General features: G+C 46.1%; 1 protein-coding gene across 7 annotated transcripts in view; it reads right to left on the reverse strand.

The window, feature by feature from the left end:
- PBX1 (PBX homeobox 1) overlaps positions 1-15185 on the reverse strand; it is a 281890-nt gene extending 266705 nt beyond the window's left edge. For 2 of the 7 annotated variants that reach the window (XM_048498537.1, XM_048498530.1), the window contains exons 1-2: positions 14546-15183; positions 11223-11296 (exon numbers count right to left, since the gene is read on the reverse strand). In XM_048498537.1, coding sequence (XP_048354494.1) covers positions 11223-11296; positions 14546-14736 — 265 coding nt within the window. In that variant the 5' untranslated portion in view covers positions 14737-15183. Of the gene's footprint in view, positions 1-11222; positions 11297-14545 lie in introns of all 7 variants that reach the window. The other 5 variants (XM_048498533.1, XM_048498536.1, XM_048498532.1 and 2 more) reach the window with 4 other exon arrangements.
- Positions 15186-16077: the final 892 nt, after the last annotated feature.

Raw genomic sequence — 16077 nt, forward strand, 5'->3', positions numbered from 1 at the left:
GAGGCGTCAGCACATGCAATGTTCGGCCCATCTAGCGCGTATTTTCGGGTGCCAAACTCTAGATATTCTCGAACACTTCCGACACATTTTTCTCTTGCAGTTCGTACAACCTGAGGCTGTGCAGCAGAACTTCCTCATAGGTTACGCTCTCTGGGTCAGAGCTGCCCGCCTCTAGCCCTGCTGATGTTAATGCCCCCCCCAACCCTGCGCCGTCATCCCCCAAAGACAGCTCCGCCATTTTGTCTCATGGTGAAGGCCATTTCTTAATGATGCAACCTTTGTGTGGATGTATGAATAACTTGCTGGGTCCAGGGTTTCAAACTCCTAGGGCCGTGGTGGCGAACCTTTGGCACTCCAGATGTTATGGACTACAATTCCCACCAGCCCCTGCCAGCATGGCCAATTGGCCGTGCTGGCAGGGGCTGATGGGAATTGTAGTCCATAACATCTGGAGTGCCAAAGGTTCACCACCACTGTCCTAGGGCATTTCAATCAACGTGAGCAGGGGCAACCCAACACAGCACATTTGTGGACGCACCCATGATAACATGGGGGAGCCAAGTTGGGAAGAGGTTTATCCATGCCCTGCAGCATAAATGTACCCCACAGTCACAATACTGGATCCATCCATCCCTGTGCATGTCCCAGTTTTATGCTGACTTTCCTTGATTCACCTCATCAGACTGCTGGACACATTTTTGGCAAGTGGGCTGGGCAGAAAGGGCCTCGCTCATGCCATGTAGCTGCAAATAACTGTAGAACCCGGCCTTTGACATGCTAATTCTTTCTTTGTCAGCCTTCGCTCCTTTTGGGAGTACATGATTAGGGCCATATTTTAAAATCCGGTTAATAATGTGAAAGGCAGACTGTCTAACTATGCCTTACTCTGCATAGCGATTTCGTACTCAGCCTTCTCACTAAATGCCTTACGGAGTTAAATAATTCGAGACAGCAGGCAGTATGAGGTATAAATTACAGAAAGCAGTGGAGTAAAGAGACTGTATGCTGAATAAATTAAGGCTTTCCGTTGTGAGGCCAATAATGGGTGGGGGGAGAAAAAGGAATTAGGAACCAGGGAGGCAGGGAGACAATGGGCACATTTGTGTGTCTTTGGAGCCGATTTGGTGATTATTTATTAATTTGTAAATTCAGCTTAAAAATAATACAATTCAAAATATCCTGGAACTCAGCTCTGTCCTAATGGACTTCATCCACTTCTGTGTCCTGGAAACGATCAAATGAGGATGCCCGTTCTGGTTAAAAAGCGGGGCTGGACCCCAGGTACATGTAAACCCATCAGGCAAATGCAGCAAAGTTCAATAGGTCCACGAAGGTTTGGTAAGAGCTGAAGTCACCTGGTTTCAATCAGCAAAATCAGGCAGGAGTTGTAGATTTAAGCACCTGAACCCCTCATCTCCCCTCCCCACGCAACCCTGATGTAAAACAGGGCTTTGGTCTCATGCAATCTATCAAATCACGATCCGTGATCTCTGCCACTGAAATGTTATACGCAGAGCACGTCTTCGCACAAGGGTCTCTCTTTCTATAACTTCCGTGCCCCTGGTTCAAAGAGTTATGATCTTTGTCATGCCCTTCGAATCAGGGATGCCCAACAAACCCACCTCCAGTTCCAACTGTACAATTCACCAAGAAGTTCTGATGCAATGTTTCGGCACTGCACCCGTTCAATACAAACATTCTGGAAGAGGGGGGAAACCAACTGGGTATTTCGGGCCAGCACTAATAATTTAGAAAGACCTGTCTGAGACCAGCATGGTGCAGCATGGTGTCAGACTAAGACCTTGGAAAACCAGGTTCGAATCCCCACTCGTGCCTTGGAAGTTTGCTGGGTGAATTTTGGCCAGTCACATACCCTGATGCTGGCAATCATTTGGCCAAGAGACCTCCAAGGAATACCAAGATTGTGATGCAGAGGAAGGCAATGGCACGCCACCTCCAAACATCTCTTGCCCTGAAAACCCTACAAGGGTACCATAACTCAGCTGAGATTTGATGGCAAAAAAATCCTGACTTCCAAGCAACAAGGATGAGATTTGAAGGATCTGAAGGGTTTTTAACAATTTATATTATATAGAAGTATGTTGTTATTAAACTGTAACTTTGCTCAGGTGCTAGAGACAGGGTGAACTAAAAAATTTAATATGGCAACTCAGGATGGAGGTCACTTCTTGTACTAACACTCTGAATTTTAAAAATTGCAAAAGGATGGATTCCATTCGGTCCCCTCCCGTTATGTGCACAGATGGAACGGAAATTCCAATTTGTGTAAATAATTATAATGAGCCAGGGAGTGGACATTGTTTTCAATTAATGTGAAATAAAAAGTATGATCTTGCTAGTTCGTCCCAGGGTTATAAATTGACCCCTTACAGCCCAATCCAGAGCAAAGAGGGGGCGAAGGCAGTTGTGGAGGCAGCATGGCCCTACGCCAGAAGATCTGCCCTCCTCGGGACACGTACCCAGGCAGAGCAACAAATCTATCAGCTGGCCACCACAGTGGCCTCCTAGTAGGCCCAACACGGGGCAGAGTGCCATATCAGCACCCGTGTGCCCCCGCCAATTCTGCTGGCATAGCAGAGGTGTTCTGGAGGTGTGGCCAGGGGTAGAGCTGACATTGGCTTCCACCCCAGCACTGCCTCCTGGTACACTGGCCCCAATGGGGAGTTCTTTCTTTCTTTCTTTCTTTCTTTCTTTCTTTCTTTCTTTCTTTCTTTCTTTCTTTCTTTCCTTTCCACACTGGGCAGGGAGACTTGGTGGCGGTACCATCCCTGGCTGCCTCTGGGCTCCGGACTGGGCTGCCCATGGTGCTCGGAGAACCACGGAGAGGCAGCAACTCTTTCCAGACTCTCTCTCAATATAGATGACAAATGGAAAATTCAGACGCTTCCCTCCTCCTCGATAACTGCTTTTATGGTCACAGAATGCTGAGCCACTCCAGACGCAACCCCCCCCCCCCCGCCCCATGGTACAGTCTCGTACCACTGAGGGAACATACCCATAAAGCGCACCTGGTACCTTATTAACTTAACGGGAATGTGGGATATAAATATTTCAGATAAACACTAGCGCAGTGTCAATGTCGCAGCTCCCTCGAAAGAATCCTCTTGCTTGCAGAAAAACTCTGCACCTGCTTATGGGATTTTGACTGAGCCCAGACTGAGCACCTAGCCCTAAAAGAACTTAACCAGGGTTCCACAAATCCCCCTGCCAATGATTCAGACACCTCTCATGAGTACTCTGAGACCCTCGGGAGGACAGAGATTGATCTCCTCTCCCACAGGCATTGCAGAAGCAGAGGAAGTAGGTCCTTCTACCTTTAGCAAAAACTACAAAAAACAGGGATTCTTTCTGTGTTTGGCACACGTAAGGGGCTCAGTTGGCCAGGGAGGAGAAGATGGCAAGACAGAAATCTGGCCAGGGAGCAAATCAAAATTTGAGAACTCCTGGGCAGAGATCTCCTTCAGCATAAAGAACTCCAGCCCCTGTTACCACCACCAGGAACTAAAAAGTCCTGCAGGGCCTAGCCAATTCCTCTGGGCCTTTTTCTGTGCCACCACCCCCCCCCCCCCCCCCACATACCCTTTACACCACATGCCCAGTAAAGCCCTAAGCCAGCCAGAGCTACTCCAGAGGCCCGAGACAAAAGAAAATGAGAAAAAGAGACGGCTACTGTTCAAAAGGAAGGCTCTTATCACATCGAGGTAGTCTGCTTTTTAGACAAGAAGTCGGATCTCATTGCTTCAATTCCTTTGAAAAACGAGGGAGTGGGAGGCAGACAGGGTTAGCCAAGGTAAGAATTCCTCCGCCATTGTTGTTCCTTTCAAATTTACTCAGCATCAGAACTGGATAAAGCCCTTGGATTCCCCCCCCCACCCCCACCCCTTTTAATTGTGTTATGTCCTCCTTCAACAACTTCTCAGTGCAGTTCACAATCTTTGGCACAAGCATCAAAAACGTATCCAGACGAAGACGCAGTGTGTGATGTGCTTTCCGTATCTTTACTGTGGTACCCTAGAGGCAGGAAACCTCTCCTGGCCTACCCCCTCTCCAGATATCAGCTCCGATTAAAACAGATAAGCTTACTTATCCTAAACACACTCCACAAAGAAAGGAGTTCCATGTCAAGCCTCGCTTCACTATTGCTGAATAAAACAACCAATCAAGGGTGCATTCGTCAGTATATAGGTTGAGCACATCCCGGATGAAGTGAAGTGATGGTGCAACTACTTCCCCACAGTTCCAGTTCAACCCACTTCTTAAGCAGAGTTACACCCTTCTACATCCATCCTAGTTAGGACAGCATAGCCAGCGAAGGAATTTCACGGCCTCTTCGCTACTTGGCTGCATATTTTGAAGCCATGCTCTCAACAACGCACCCTGGGCTGCGGACTTCTGACTCCAGGAGATAATTTTATGGTAGAGATCCACAATGAGGGGCCACCCAAAATGTTTTATGGCCCTGTTTGCTTTTTCAGAGATTGACACCTCTTATGTTGCCTCTTTTTCCACCCTTTTCTTTGTCACCGTTCACACACCATTCATCCCCTTTTTCTGTCATTTAGCCCTACCACAATTCACTTCTCCAGGTCATTTGGACATGTGCCAAAAGAGATGGAAGGATAACAAGAAAAGGTGGCGAAGAACTCTCCCCCTGGGACAACAGGTATCGTGTAGCAACTTGAAGACTAACAAAAAATTTATTCTATCGTAATCTTTCACGAACTAGCCCCCACTACTTAAGATGCAATGCTCGGACCCTTCATATACAGACCTATTATGTAAAAGAGTTGTGGGTGGAAACCCAAATAGCAAGGACCACAAAATACAGGCAGTATGAATGGAAATGTCATTTATATGAAGTTTAAATCCGATCAAGAAAAATGCAGAGGCAGCTCATTATTGCTAGAAGCTAGGTAGGGAGCTCGGGAGTGGTTCAGATGCTGTATGAGCGTGTTTTAGAAGTAGTATCTCTGATGCTTGGCTTATTCCTGCATCTGTGGCTGGCATCTTCAGATCTTCTGAAGATGCCAGCCACAGATGCAGGCGAAACGTCAGGAGAGAATGCTGCTAGAACACGGCCATACAGCCCGGAAACCACACAGCACCCCAGTGATTCCGGCAGTGAAAGCCTTCGACAATACATTGCTAAGCTTGTTAACGTCTGTAGTGGCTGAAATCTCTAATTGCTAAGATAAGTGTAGATATTGCAAAAAAGACAGACTCCACAATACTGACTTCGCTGAATTCTTCTAACACAATTCCTGGTCTCATAAAGTTAAGTAGACGGTAGCTGGTATAGCCAACCACCAGGTGGTTGCTAGACATCTCCTGGGGTTACATCTGTTCTCCAGGTGACAGGTCAGTTCACATGGAGAAATGCTTAAAAAGGTGGATTCTATGGCATTCTACCCCACTGAGATCCCCCTTCTCCCCAAATCCCACCCTCCACCCCCATATCTTCAGCAATTTGCCAAACTCTAAGTGGCCAACCTAATGTTAATCAAAGCTGACCGTTACAATTCATTTTACCTGGATCAACACTAGTAACCTTGGTCAATTTCACTATTGCCTGAAAGAAGACTTGGGCCCCTTTAAAAACGAAAACCTTCTGTTCCCCTCCCACCCTGAACCCTTAACTCAATTGGAGCTTTTTAAAAAAAAAAAAAGCACAGGGAGTGGGAAAAAAATTAAAGATCCACCCTCTAAATCTAAGTTCAAATGTATTTAGAGTATTTGCACAGCCTGTCTTTCTCCTGATAGTCAGGACCCAATATGGGTAACAACATTAAGTACAACACAAAAAATAGTCTAACATCACTAGAACAAGTAATTAAAAACAAGTAGCTACACTAGAGGCCATTCAAGCTACCCCATAAGCTCTTTTAAACAGTTCTGACTTGCCGGAATGCCCTAAAAAGATATGCCTCATATTTTCTGGGAGGCTGATCCATAGCAGTAGGGCAGTGATGTAGTAGTGGTAGACCCACAGTGCCCCAGAGAAACTGACGTGTTCCCTCTATGGCAGCCATTTTGTGGAGGGGTTCGCTATCCCTCAAAATCCCCAAAGTGCTTGCAGGGTCGACTAGGTTAGGTTAAGGCCTGGCTTAAGGCTTAACCCAATGAAGACATACAAATTACTTTCAGGTCTCTTTCAGACTGAATCCTCTACAGGTACCATTATCACTCAAAACCTCCAATTCTAAGTATGCCCCGGGCTCTTGAATTTTCAAGGCAGATATTTAGTTTGCAATGCACTGGCATTTCCAGCTGACTTAAAACTGCCTACAATATATAGATAAGTCCACTGTATTAGTTAATACAGAATCAAAGTGAATAAAGACCAGAGAGGATAAGTATGCTGTTCATATGAGCAGCATACTTATCCTCTCCGGTCTTTATTCACTTTGATTCTGTATTAACTATTTTCAATGCTAGACATTTTTGCATTCCAAAACAAAAAAAAATCCCTTCTTTTAACAATGCGCTAAGATAGAGTCAGAGGTCACCACATCTCTTTACGCAGAACATAAAAGCACACTAAAAGCTCAAAAGAATGGTAAAGTCAGAGGCGGGAAAATTTAGGCCTGTAGTGAAATATATGTCACCTCAAACGCAATTGTTATTTTTTAAACCAGCAGAAGACATGAAATACAATATGAGATATTTAAAGAAAAATAAAGGCTGCCAGTATATGAAGGGGTGAGGGCAGAAAGAAAAGTGTTTTTTTTAACATATAGTGGAATAGTAAATAGGATTTTTAAAAATCAAAATGTGTCCTTCTTCCAAACAGATTAACTTTGCTACAGATACAGGACTGGATGCTTGTGACCAGAAAAAAAGACTTCATTATGTATCATGGGATCTACATGTGCAGAAGCCAAGTAGAACAGGAAAACTATAGTAAGGAAGAGAATTGGTTGAGATTAAGTAAGAAAACTGGCTAGATCCAACTCACAAAACCCAGCGCATAACAGAAGCATCAGGTATGATTAATACATTCCAAGATCTCGAGAATAAACTATCCCTCAACAAATAAAGACTAATTAATGCTGCCAATAAACAATCTGATAATCTAGGAGGAAAAGAAGACTTTTGGGTTCCAGGAACAAAACTGGATGAAATCCAAGTAATTACAAGAGAACCTCAGACGTGGTTTGCCATTCTCTGCCTCCACATTGATTCAGAGAGTTCAGAGAGAACTGTGTGTAACCCAAGGTCACCCAGCAGGTTTTAGGTGGAGGAGTGTGGAAATAAACCCAGTTCTCCAGATTACAGTCTGCCACTCTTAACCACTAAACCACACTGCCTCTAATGTAACTACACTAGACCAACATATTGTCAAGCCAGGTAACTACTGCAAGCAATATTTTTCTATGGCCAAAGTTTTGGCAATATTAGCCCTGCTGCTACTGTAAGGTTTTTCAAAAGGTAAGTCTTTTCATAACCTCCCATATTTCACTCTCTCTCTCTCTCTCTCACACACACACACACACACAATCCACTCTGGACCACAAGCAACTTCGAACTATCGCTAGTTACTTTACAAGCTTCATGTCCGCCCATGCATTAAAGTATATTGAAACAGAGCCGATATATTAAAACAGAATCAAAGGCTAGCATTGGTGTTGGTTAAACCTTTGAGGCTGCATCCGCACCAACAACATCCAAAGTTATCACGCTGTCCACAGTAACCGCTGTTAAAAATTCTAGTGACTGTGAAATCACATTTATTTTTATTAGTTGTTTTAACAATAAAATAGCTAATCAATCACTCTAAGTCAGCTTCCCATCCGATTCCTCATTCAGCAACATTTCTTTCACCCCCCCCAACATAAATTACATGTCATTTGCTCTTCTCCAACCCCCTCAAAATTAAACCTCTCCTTTTATTGTTTTCTAAATAATAAACATGTTCAGATTTCCACAGCACTCAAAGCGCAGCAGTAGGCATAAAAGGAAGATCAATGGATACCCAAACCCAAGCTAACATTAAAAAGTACCCATAAATCTTTTAAAATAAATTGAAATGTCAGGAGACAAGGGGCAACTCTTTGGCCAGTAAAGACGATCTCTTCCCCCCAAAGCGCACACACAACTTTATAGACATTTTGGGTTTGTTCCGGCAACGTTAACGCTGTGAAATATTAGCCGCAATGTTGCAAGCAGACTCTGGAGTCACTTAAATCAAACAATGGAAAAGCAAATGCCCATTTACAAACACTGGAATGCCAGGGTGGAGAAGAGATGAACAAAACACACATGAACGCACGCAAAAGAACCACACACCACAGAGAATTTTAGCCGAGTGGGATTTTGATCTGGCAAGCCATCCATCCGCCCCCTTTCAACTTTTAATCTTCGTCAGAAGATTCTGATAGAATCCATTATAATATGCTCCCCGTTGGACTGTATGTTCCTTTCTGAATTTACAGACCTTCTCGCCACAAGATCATCTCATTCATCTATTTAATCTGACAGTTCGGATTGAAAGCACAAAAAGGGTGGGGGGGAAGGAAAGGGAAAAGAGTATGGTAGCCTATGGTCAACATTTTTGAAATGTATGCCAAGGAAAAGAGGGGTGGGGATTGTAAACAAATGAAGAACTACAAGAAACCGGAGAAATCACAGAATCAAATATTTCACTAAATGACGCTAATAAAATAAAACGAAATGAACATTTAAAGGTACGAAACAAAATGAACATTTAAAGGTACAAAAGCCCAAATTCTTGTCAATCACCCCGACACCTTTACATTCACTGGAAGCCAGAAGAAAATGAGTGTGCATATACATACATGCAAGCATATATATAAAGTGACTGGGCAGCATATATCCTGTGCCTTATTTCCTTCCACAGTTAGAATAATGCAGAGGCTTTGGAAACAAGAATATACAGGATTGTGTACCAATAGGGATACCTTGTTTTTACCACTTGTCAACAATCCAGAATATACCCAGGAGCATGGAGGGGTCATTTTTTGCACAGACCCTCCCACTTAGCCACCAGAGTAGCACAGGAGTGGTCAGCATGCAATCTACAGTTCATATAGATCCCCCTCCCATCCTAGGTCATTCTTTTACAGCCAATATAGTGAGAATCCTGACAATTACCATTTTATTTTGCACCTTCCCCCAAGTCTCCTGTTGCACAAACATTTGAAAACTGACACGAAGAAGTGAAAGATAGCCAGGAATGAACAAGTAGAGAAAGAAAAAGGGGAAGAGATTAAAGAATCCACTTCATTTCCCACTGCAAATTTTATGATTCTCAAACAACACGCACTTCATCATTTTATAAGGACCGATTCTAGCCTTCTCCTTGGGAGAGTGCATAAACAGGAAGAACCCAAGAAAAATGTGTACTGATCAGACTAGGGAATGGGGGTGTTCCCCACACACACATTCAGACAGTATGAAGATTATCATGCAAATAATATGCAAACTAGCTGCATCTCTCCAAGGGAAGAGGTTCCTAGTGGGGCCCTTGGTGCTGCACAAGTGATTTCTTCCTGGCTTTTCACAAACACCACACCAGAAATTCACTGACAAAGTCCAATTTCTTCACCTCACTCCAAATATCGGCCCCTGCAAACGTTAGTCTTCGGATGGGAGTGACTGCTTCTCTGTTCTGAAAAGGTTTTATTTCCACTAAATCCAAGTCAACAGCCACCACTTCACAAGCGCTTTACTTTCAAACCAGGGCAGAAGATTAAAAGCCCTGCCGGACCAGCGATAGAAATTCCTAACCAATGAAACAAGGAAGGTAGTTTGAACACAAAAGGCAAGTTGTATTAAGTGGGTGGTGCGTCTGTGTGTGCAGTTAACAACAGAGCAAAGAAAATAAGCCTTGAAAAGATTCGGACGTTCATAGCCTTCTACATTCAAACTGCGTTGCATCACGCTCTAGAAAGGAGAGAGAGACCCCTTTACATTATATTATAGGAGTCACAAAATGAATGGTTGCTCAAGAAGGTCAGCATTTATGCTCTGCAGCCTTAAGGGCTTTGGAGGCTTGAATGCCAACGCTACTCTACGTTGCAAGCTGCCCAACCAAGATTTAACAAAGGCCTCCTTAGCCATCCTCTATAGATCGCTGGATCAAATAATCTCATATCGCTCAGCTGTTCACACAACGGAGCATATTCACCCAGCATTTTGTAAAGGCACGGTGACGCGGACGCAGATTTTCCCTTCCCCCCCCCCCTCCCCTGAAAGCCGCCTCTCTCCTGTTCTCATAACTTTTCAATCAGACTTTGCAACCATATTTATTGTCACTTCCATTCATGTCAAGCTCTTCGCTTATATGATTGAGATATGAATTACTGACTGTTACAGCCCTTGTTTAAAAAAAAAAGAAGAGAAAGGGAAGGAAGGAAAAGGCAGGTAATACACAACACACTGCCTCTGAGCAGCCACCCAAAGAGTGCACACTCGGCAACAATGGCAAAAAGACCACTGCCTTTCGCCACGGGCTAAGCCCAGATTTTGCTCTTCCAAAAAAAAAAGGGAACTGAAAATTGGAATAAGTTGCGGATGTCACCAGCTCCTCTCCTCTGAGCATCTGCTGTTTAAGATCACCCTTGATTGATGACAGCTATTTTTAATTGTTGCTTTTAAAATTTAAACACCCCCCTGAGACATTTTATAAATGTATTAGTGCATGGCAGGAGGCTGGCAGAGTGGGAACACTCAGAATTAGCATCCGGGTGTTATTAGCACCTTCAGAACCAAAACACACACACCTCGACAGGGTCCTAAAATAGCCAATAATTTAGCAGGCAGATCTTCTCTGGCGCTGCATATATGCATAGCATTACCTAGGTACAAGAACTGCAAGAATTCATGTGATTTCTCATATAAAAAGTAATTCTACCATGGCATCCCTAGGCAGTCACCTTCTTTTTAAAAAGTGGTTTTTTTAAGGACTCTATTTCTGTATTTTTAATTAATACTGTAAACAGTAATAAGGCATCTGATGCATCTTTAAATCCCGCTACAACCCAAACACAAACACGCAGTAGTAAGATCTCCTTATGTTGCTTGGATCCTGATACGTTAGGAAAACATAATGCCTAATGTGTAATTCAATCGCCGTTTTTAAACGTTACAGCAGAATGACATTAAGATCTCCGTGAACAATAAATGAGCCGAAGCCACAGAGAGGACTCAAACAAACCGACCGACCGACCATGTTACCCTACCTGTTTTCTCTTTGATTTCACACAAGACGTTAAAAAGTGCTGGTTTCATTCTGTGGCAGTTCAAAGCGTGTTTCCTGCAAAGAAACCAAAAGGATTAAAATCAAGTCTGCCACTGGAGCCCAGGAGATCTTGAACTTAACCAGATGGAACGCGATGGGGAGGAAAAATAATACTCGAGCCTCCGCTTAATTAAGCGCAAGCAAAAACCAGTTTACAACTTTGTGCGGAAAGCGATAACCAGTTTGGTTTCACATATGTCAACGCAAACACCACTAGTACGGGAACAGTCTGGCGAGAAGGCTGCAGCGGCATTCACAAACCAGGCTTGTTAGCTGAGCTGTTAACAGGGTCACTTCTAGGGGTGTGCATAAGTCATTCAAAAAAGAAGAAGAAGCTTTACAATCACCATTTGCAACCAGGTCAGGAACACTCTCTCGCACACACCTTTCCCTTTCATCCATTCAGTGTTTTATTTCACTATGTAGAAGCTGCTTGGCTGAAAGCATTCAAAAAGCCCTTCCGTGTATGGAATTTCCAGTCCTTTCGTGAGAAATGTAGTGATGCGCTGCCAGTATCTATCGCGCGTGTGTGTATGTGAATAATTATTCTTACGCTGTTATTATTCTGTTATTCCTTTGTAGGTATTGAAACCAGAGTGTGTTTCTTAAAGACACACAAAACTGAACAGGACTCACGCTGGAAAAATTATTTTACGACACAGGCAAGAGATCAAATTTTGTATGGATCTTTTCATACACACGCAAAGGGGAGAATCACCGCCTGCTTATTAGATTGATGGGTTTGGCGTCACTGAAGATCCCCAATCCAGGAAAGAAACAATCTAACATTCTTTGTTATTATTTTCCGATAAGCCACCTTGGGAAGATTTGTTGTTTCCGCGCAAGAGGTTTACTCTCATCTACTAGGCTGTCCGTAAATGGCTGCCCAAATCGGCTGCTTGCCTTACAGCTGGGCAGTCTCAGTGACCCTAGAACCCTGTTCGGGATCCAAAATACCTCTTGGGCCAAGCACCCAAAAAAAGACTTCAGAAGAAAACTTGAAAGACTGCATCTGTTGTCATCCCTATCAGGGTCTCTAACAGCCTCTCAAATCCCTTATAAGGTGTGGGATTCAGTAGGACAGGAGAAGCTGAAACCACTCATAAAGCTGGTTTGCTGAAATATACCACTGCATCTGTAAATAAAGCCTGCAACTGACTAAACACCCCTCTATTCATACAGATTTTTTTTCTTTTAACTACAACAGTGGCTACATTTTCCAAACCGTACGAAACATACAGCATGAAACTGTCAGAAACGGTCCCTTTCCTCTACTTGGCCTTTTTATAGCTGTGCTAGACCCACAGAAATTTTACCTCATTTTTTTTACCTCAGGGCTGCCGGCCTTTAACAAACCTGGCATTCCTCAGCCCAGCCAAGGAGACGGGAAGTTAGTTTAACTAGCCGCTAAGCCAGTTAGTGCAATATACAGTTTCCAGAAGACTGAGTCTAAAAATCTGTCCTAGCTGATGGAAGAAGCGCCCATTTAAAAAAAACGTTCAACGCTTCAAATTAAACAAAAATCCAAAAACACACTATGAAAACTCATTATTTCTCTCTGTCGCCTGTTTCTCCTCAGTAGTTAGAACTTCACATTTTGTTGTGGGTTTATGCACTATACAGAATACTGCAACAGTTATCTGATTTTATTGACTAGCTTTTTAAAGAAAAGTTATTTAAAGAAAAATACAAGGAACAGATGCACCAACGACATCTTCCATAAGCTGAGTTATGCCAAATCTTTGTGAAACGTGTTCACCAACGCCGTAAAAATATATATATATATTAGTTTTTCCGCAGAAATGTAGCTTGGGAAAGGTGGCTTTAGTCCAATGAAACGAGCACAAAAAATAATGGCTAAAGTTAAGTAGAATCCTGTGAGCAAGCAATGGGTTTCCGCACTACTCCCTACATGAAAACACTGTCTGTGGATGTGTACGACGCCGCACTCAGCGGTGAGATTCTTAGTTAGCAAGGTTCGCTTGGCAAAGCGTCAGACCAGACTAGTCTCTGTGCACAATTAATTTGTTCGACTCATTATTTTAGCCAACGCTCCCTGCGTTTTGTGCCCTTCTATGCACAAATGCACACGAGGAGACACATGTTTCCAATTACAGGCAGCTCCACCAGCTAACGCAAAGGCAGAGCGAGTGGCACCCTTTGTGCACGCAGGGGCCACAATCCAACAAGTGAGAAGCGTGACTGAGCCCACTGTTTTCAAAGGGATATCACAAGCACTGAACTTTGTGCTGGAGCGTGAGAAAGAGAGAAAAAACACAGAGCCCACAACCTTTATTGTCATGTGCTCGGCTCTCTTATTTCAAAAAGAGAAATCAGGCCTGCTTTGCAGCCGCTGCAGTTGAATTTCTTCGGAGCCACCGGTCTAATTTTCTGAAAAGTTTGCTTAAAACCTATAGAAATATTTCTGGTTACCCAAAACAGGGGCCTTGATTCAAGGATCCCCAGCTGGGGGTTCGCAGAAAGAAACCCTGCAACGGTCCACGCTTCCAGCTATCCCCAAACCTCGCTTCAAAGAATACGGCAAGATGTGACCTTTGGGGTTAAAGCAGCAGCAGGGGGGTCTTATGCGTGGCTTTCCAGCTCTTGGGTCTGCTACAAGACACTCACGGGGGGCTCCAAAAAGCCCAGAGTCAACTTAGATCTTCCACCCTGACTAACTTGACCGAGGGAAAAACCCACAGAGCATCTTCCCTTCTTCCCCAATCCAGTGAGCTGCTTCGCTCCCTTCCAAAGGCAGCTCTTCTTTTACCTATTGGGGGGGGGGGGAGGGAGGGAAGAGAGCATCTTGGAAGATGTTCTTTTCTGTGGAGCTGCCTGCCTGCTCTTGGCCGGGCTGTTTCTGAAAGCACAGGATTGTTTTGGGAGAAGCAAAGAGAAGTAAATTCGAAGCGAGCCATCCTAAAGATGAAGAAGAGCCCAATCTAAGCAAGTTATCCTAAAGATGGAGAGAGACACAATCGAAGCAAGCCATCCTAAAGATGAAGAGGAGCCCAATCTAAGCAAGTTATCCTAAAGATGGAGAGAGGCACAATCGAAGCAAGCCGTCCTAAACAGATGAAGAGAGGCAAAATCTAAGCTATCCTAAAGACGCAAGGAGACAAAATCGAAGCAAGCCGTCCTAAAGATGCAGAAGAGGCAAAATCAAAGGAAGGCTTCCTAAAGATGAAGAGAAGCAAGACCTCTGAGCAAAGCCCTTCCGAATCGCCTCCTTCTCCGGGCGCGAGGAGGAGGTCGGGCTCTCACCTGGCCTGCGCCTCATCCAAACTCTGGTCGGTGATGGTCATGATCTGCTGCAAAATGTCCCCGATGTCCTGCTTGCGGCCCCCCTCGCCCTCCGCGCCGCCGCCTCCGTCCTGCATGTGCTGGGGCAGCGCGGGGTGCCCGGCCATGCCCACGCCGGCGTGAGAGTGCATCAACCGGGGCTGGTCCTCCATCGCCCCGGCCGACCGCGGGCGGCTCCGTCTGCCGCTGCTGCTGCCGCCGCTGCTGCTGCTGGCGCTGGGTCGCGAAGCGGCGCCGGCGGCTTTGTTCGGCCGCCTTCCCCGGGGCGGCGGCGGCGGCGATGGAGCGGCTCCTCCCGGCCCTGCTTGGGCAGCTGCCCGCTCCCGAGCCCGGCCAGGCGTGCGCTCCTCCGCCGCGTCCTGCGCTGCGCAAAACCCCGAGAGGGCTGGAGCGCAAAGTTTCCCCGGCTCTCCAAGCAAGGGCGGCTCTCCAAGCCGGGCAAGGGTCCCCGTCGGCGCGGCCAACTCCGGCTTTTGTTCCCGGGCTCCGGCTCCGGACTCCCGGCGGCACCGACGCGGGCGAGGAAGGGAGGAGAGCCGCGGCGAGGGGTGGCGCGCGAAGCCGAGCCGAGCGGGCGCCTCCCCGCCCGGATTGGCAGCCTCCCGCGCGCCCCGCCCCGGCAGCGGCCTGTCACTCTCCGGGTTCAGAGGGAGGCCCTTAAAGAGGCCGGCCGGAGCCGCCAGAGAAGGGGCTGGGCTGGGCTGGGCTGGGCTGGGCTCCGAGGAAGGAGGCGCAGGGGCGCAAGGGACGGCCCCGAGGGCGAGCAGCCCGGCCCGGCCCCGCAGCCCGAGCCCGCCTCTGGCGGTTGGGAGAGGAAGCCCCGCCGCCGCCGCCGCCTTCTGGCCGCTTTCGGTCCAGGCGGCGCTTTGGGCCGCTTTGCAAACCAAGAGGAGGAGGAGGAGGTGGTGCATTTTGGGTTGGTTTGTTCCTGAAGGGCCTCGCGCGAACTAGGTGCGAAAACGAACCAGGTGGGGGGGGGGGGGAAACCTGCAGGTGTTTTATTAATAGCGAAGCGGCCGTGGTGAATAGGAATGAAAACCATAACTAATGGCGAATGAGGGAGGAATCCTAAGCAGATCTACTCAGAATTAAGTCCGCCCCCCCCCCTTTTCTTTTCTTTTTGTCTAAGAAAGGGCTCTTCCAGGAAAGAATTGCAGCCATAGATTGTTGTTGGAAGTGCTAATAGGTGGAGTTTGGCTGGCGTTTGAAACCGTTAAAATCACACGCACACGCACCCGGTTTAGTTAGTTGCCGTTTATATCCTGCCCCTATGACCTATGAAAAACATAAGTGGAGTTGTGAATTCACCCGTCGTCACTTCCTTCCCCTCCGACAGTCCGCCTGCCCCAGCACCAGCCCTCCAATCCCCCGCAACCTTCCCCCCCCCACACCCAAAACACTAAGCCTGACCTTCTCAAGCCCCCTTCCACTGCTGCCCCAAACACCAAGCTGGGCCTGGCCTGGCACCAGCCCTCCCAAACCCCCTTCAATCC

Source organism: Sphaerodactylus townsendi, linkage group LG05 (assembly GCF_021028975.2).
Source record: "Sphaerodactylus townsendi isolate TG3544 linkage group LG05, MPM_Stown_v2.3, whole genome shotgun sequence".
In the NCBI taxonomy this organism is placed as follows: domain Eukaryota; kingdom Metazoa; phylum Chordata; class Lepidosauria; order Squamata; family Sphaerodactylidae; genus Sphaerodactylus; species Sphaerodactylus townsendi.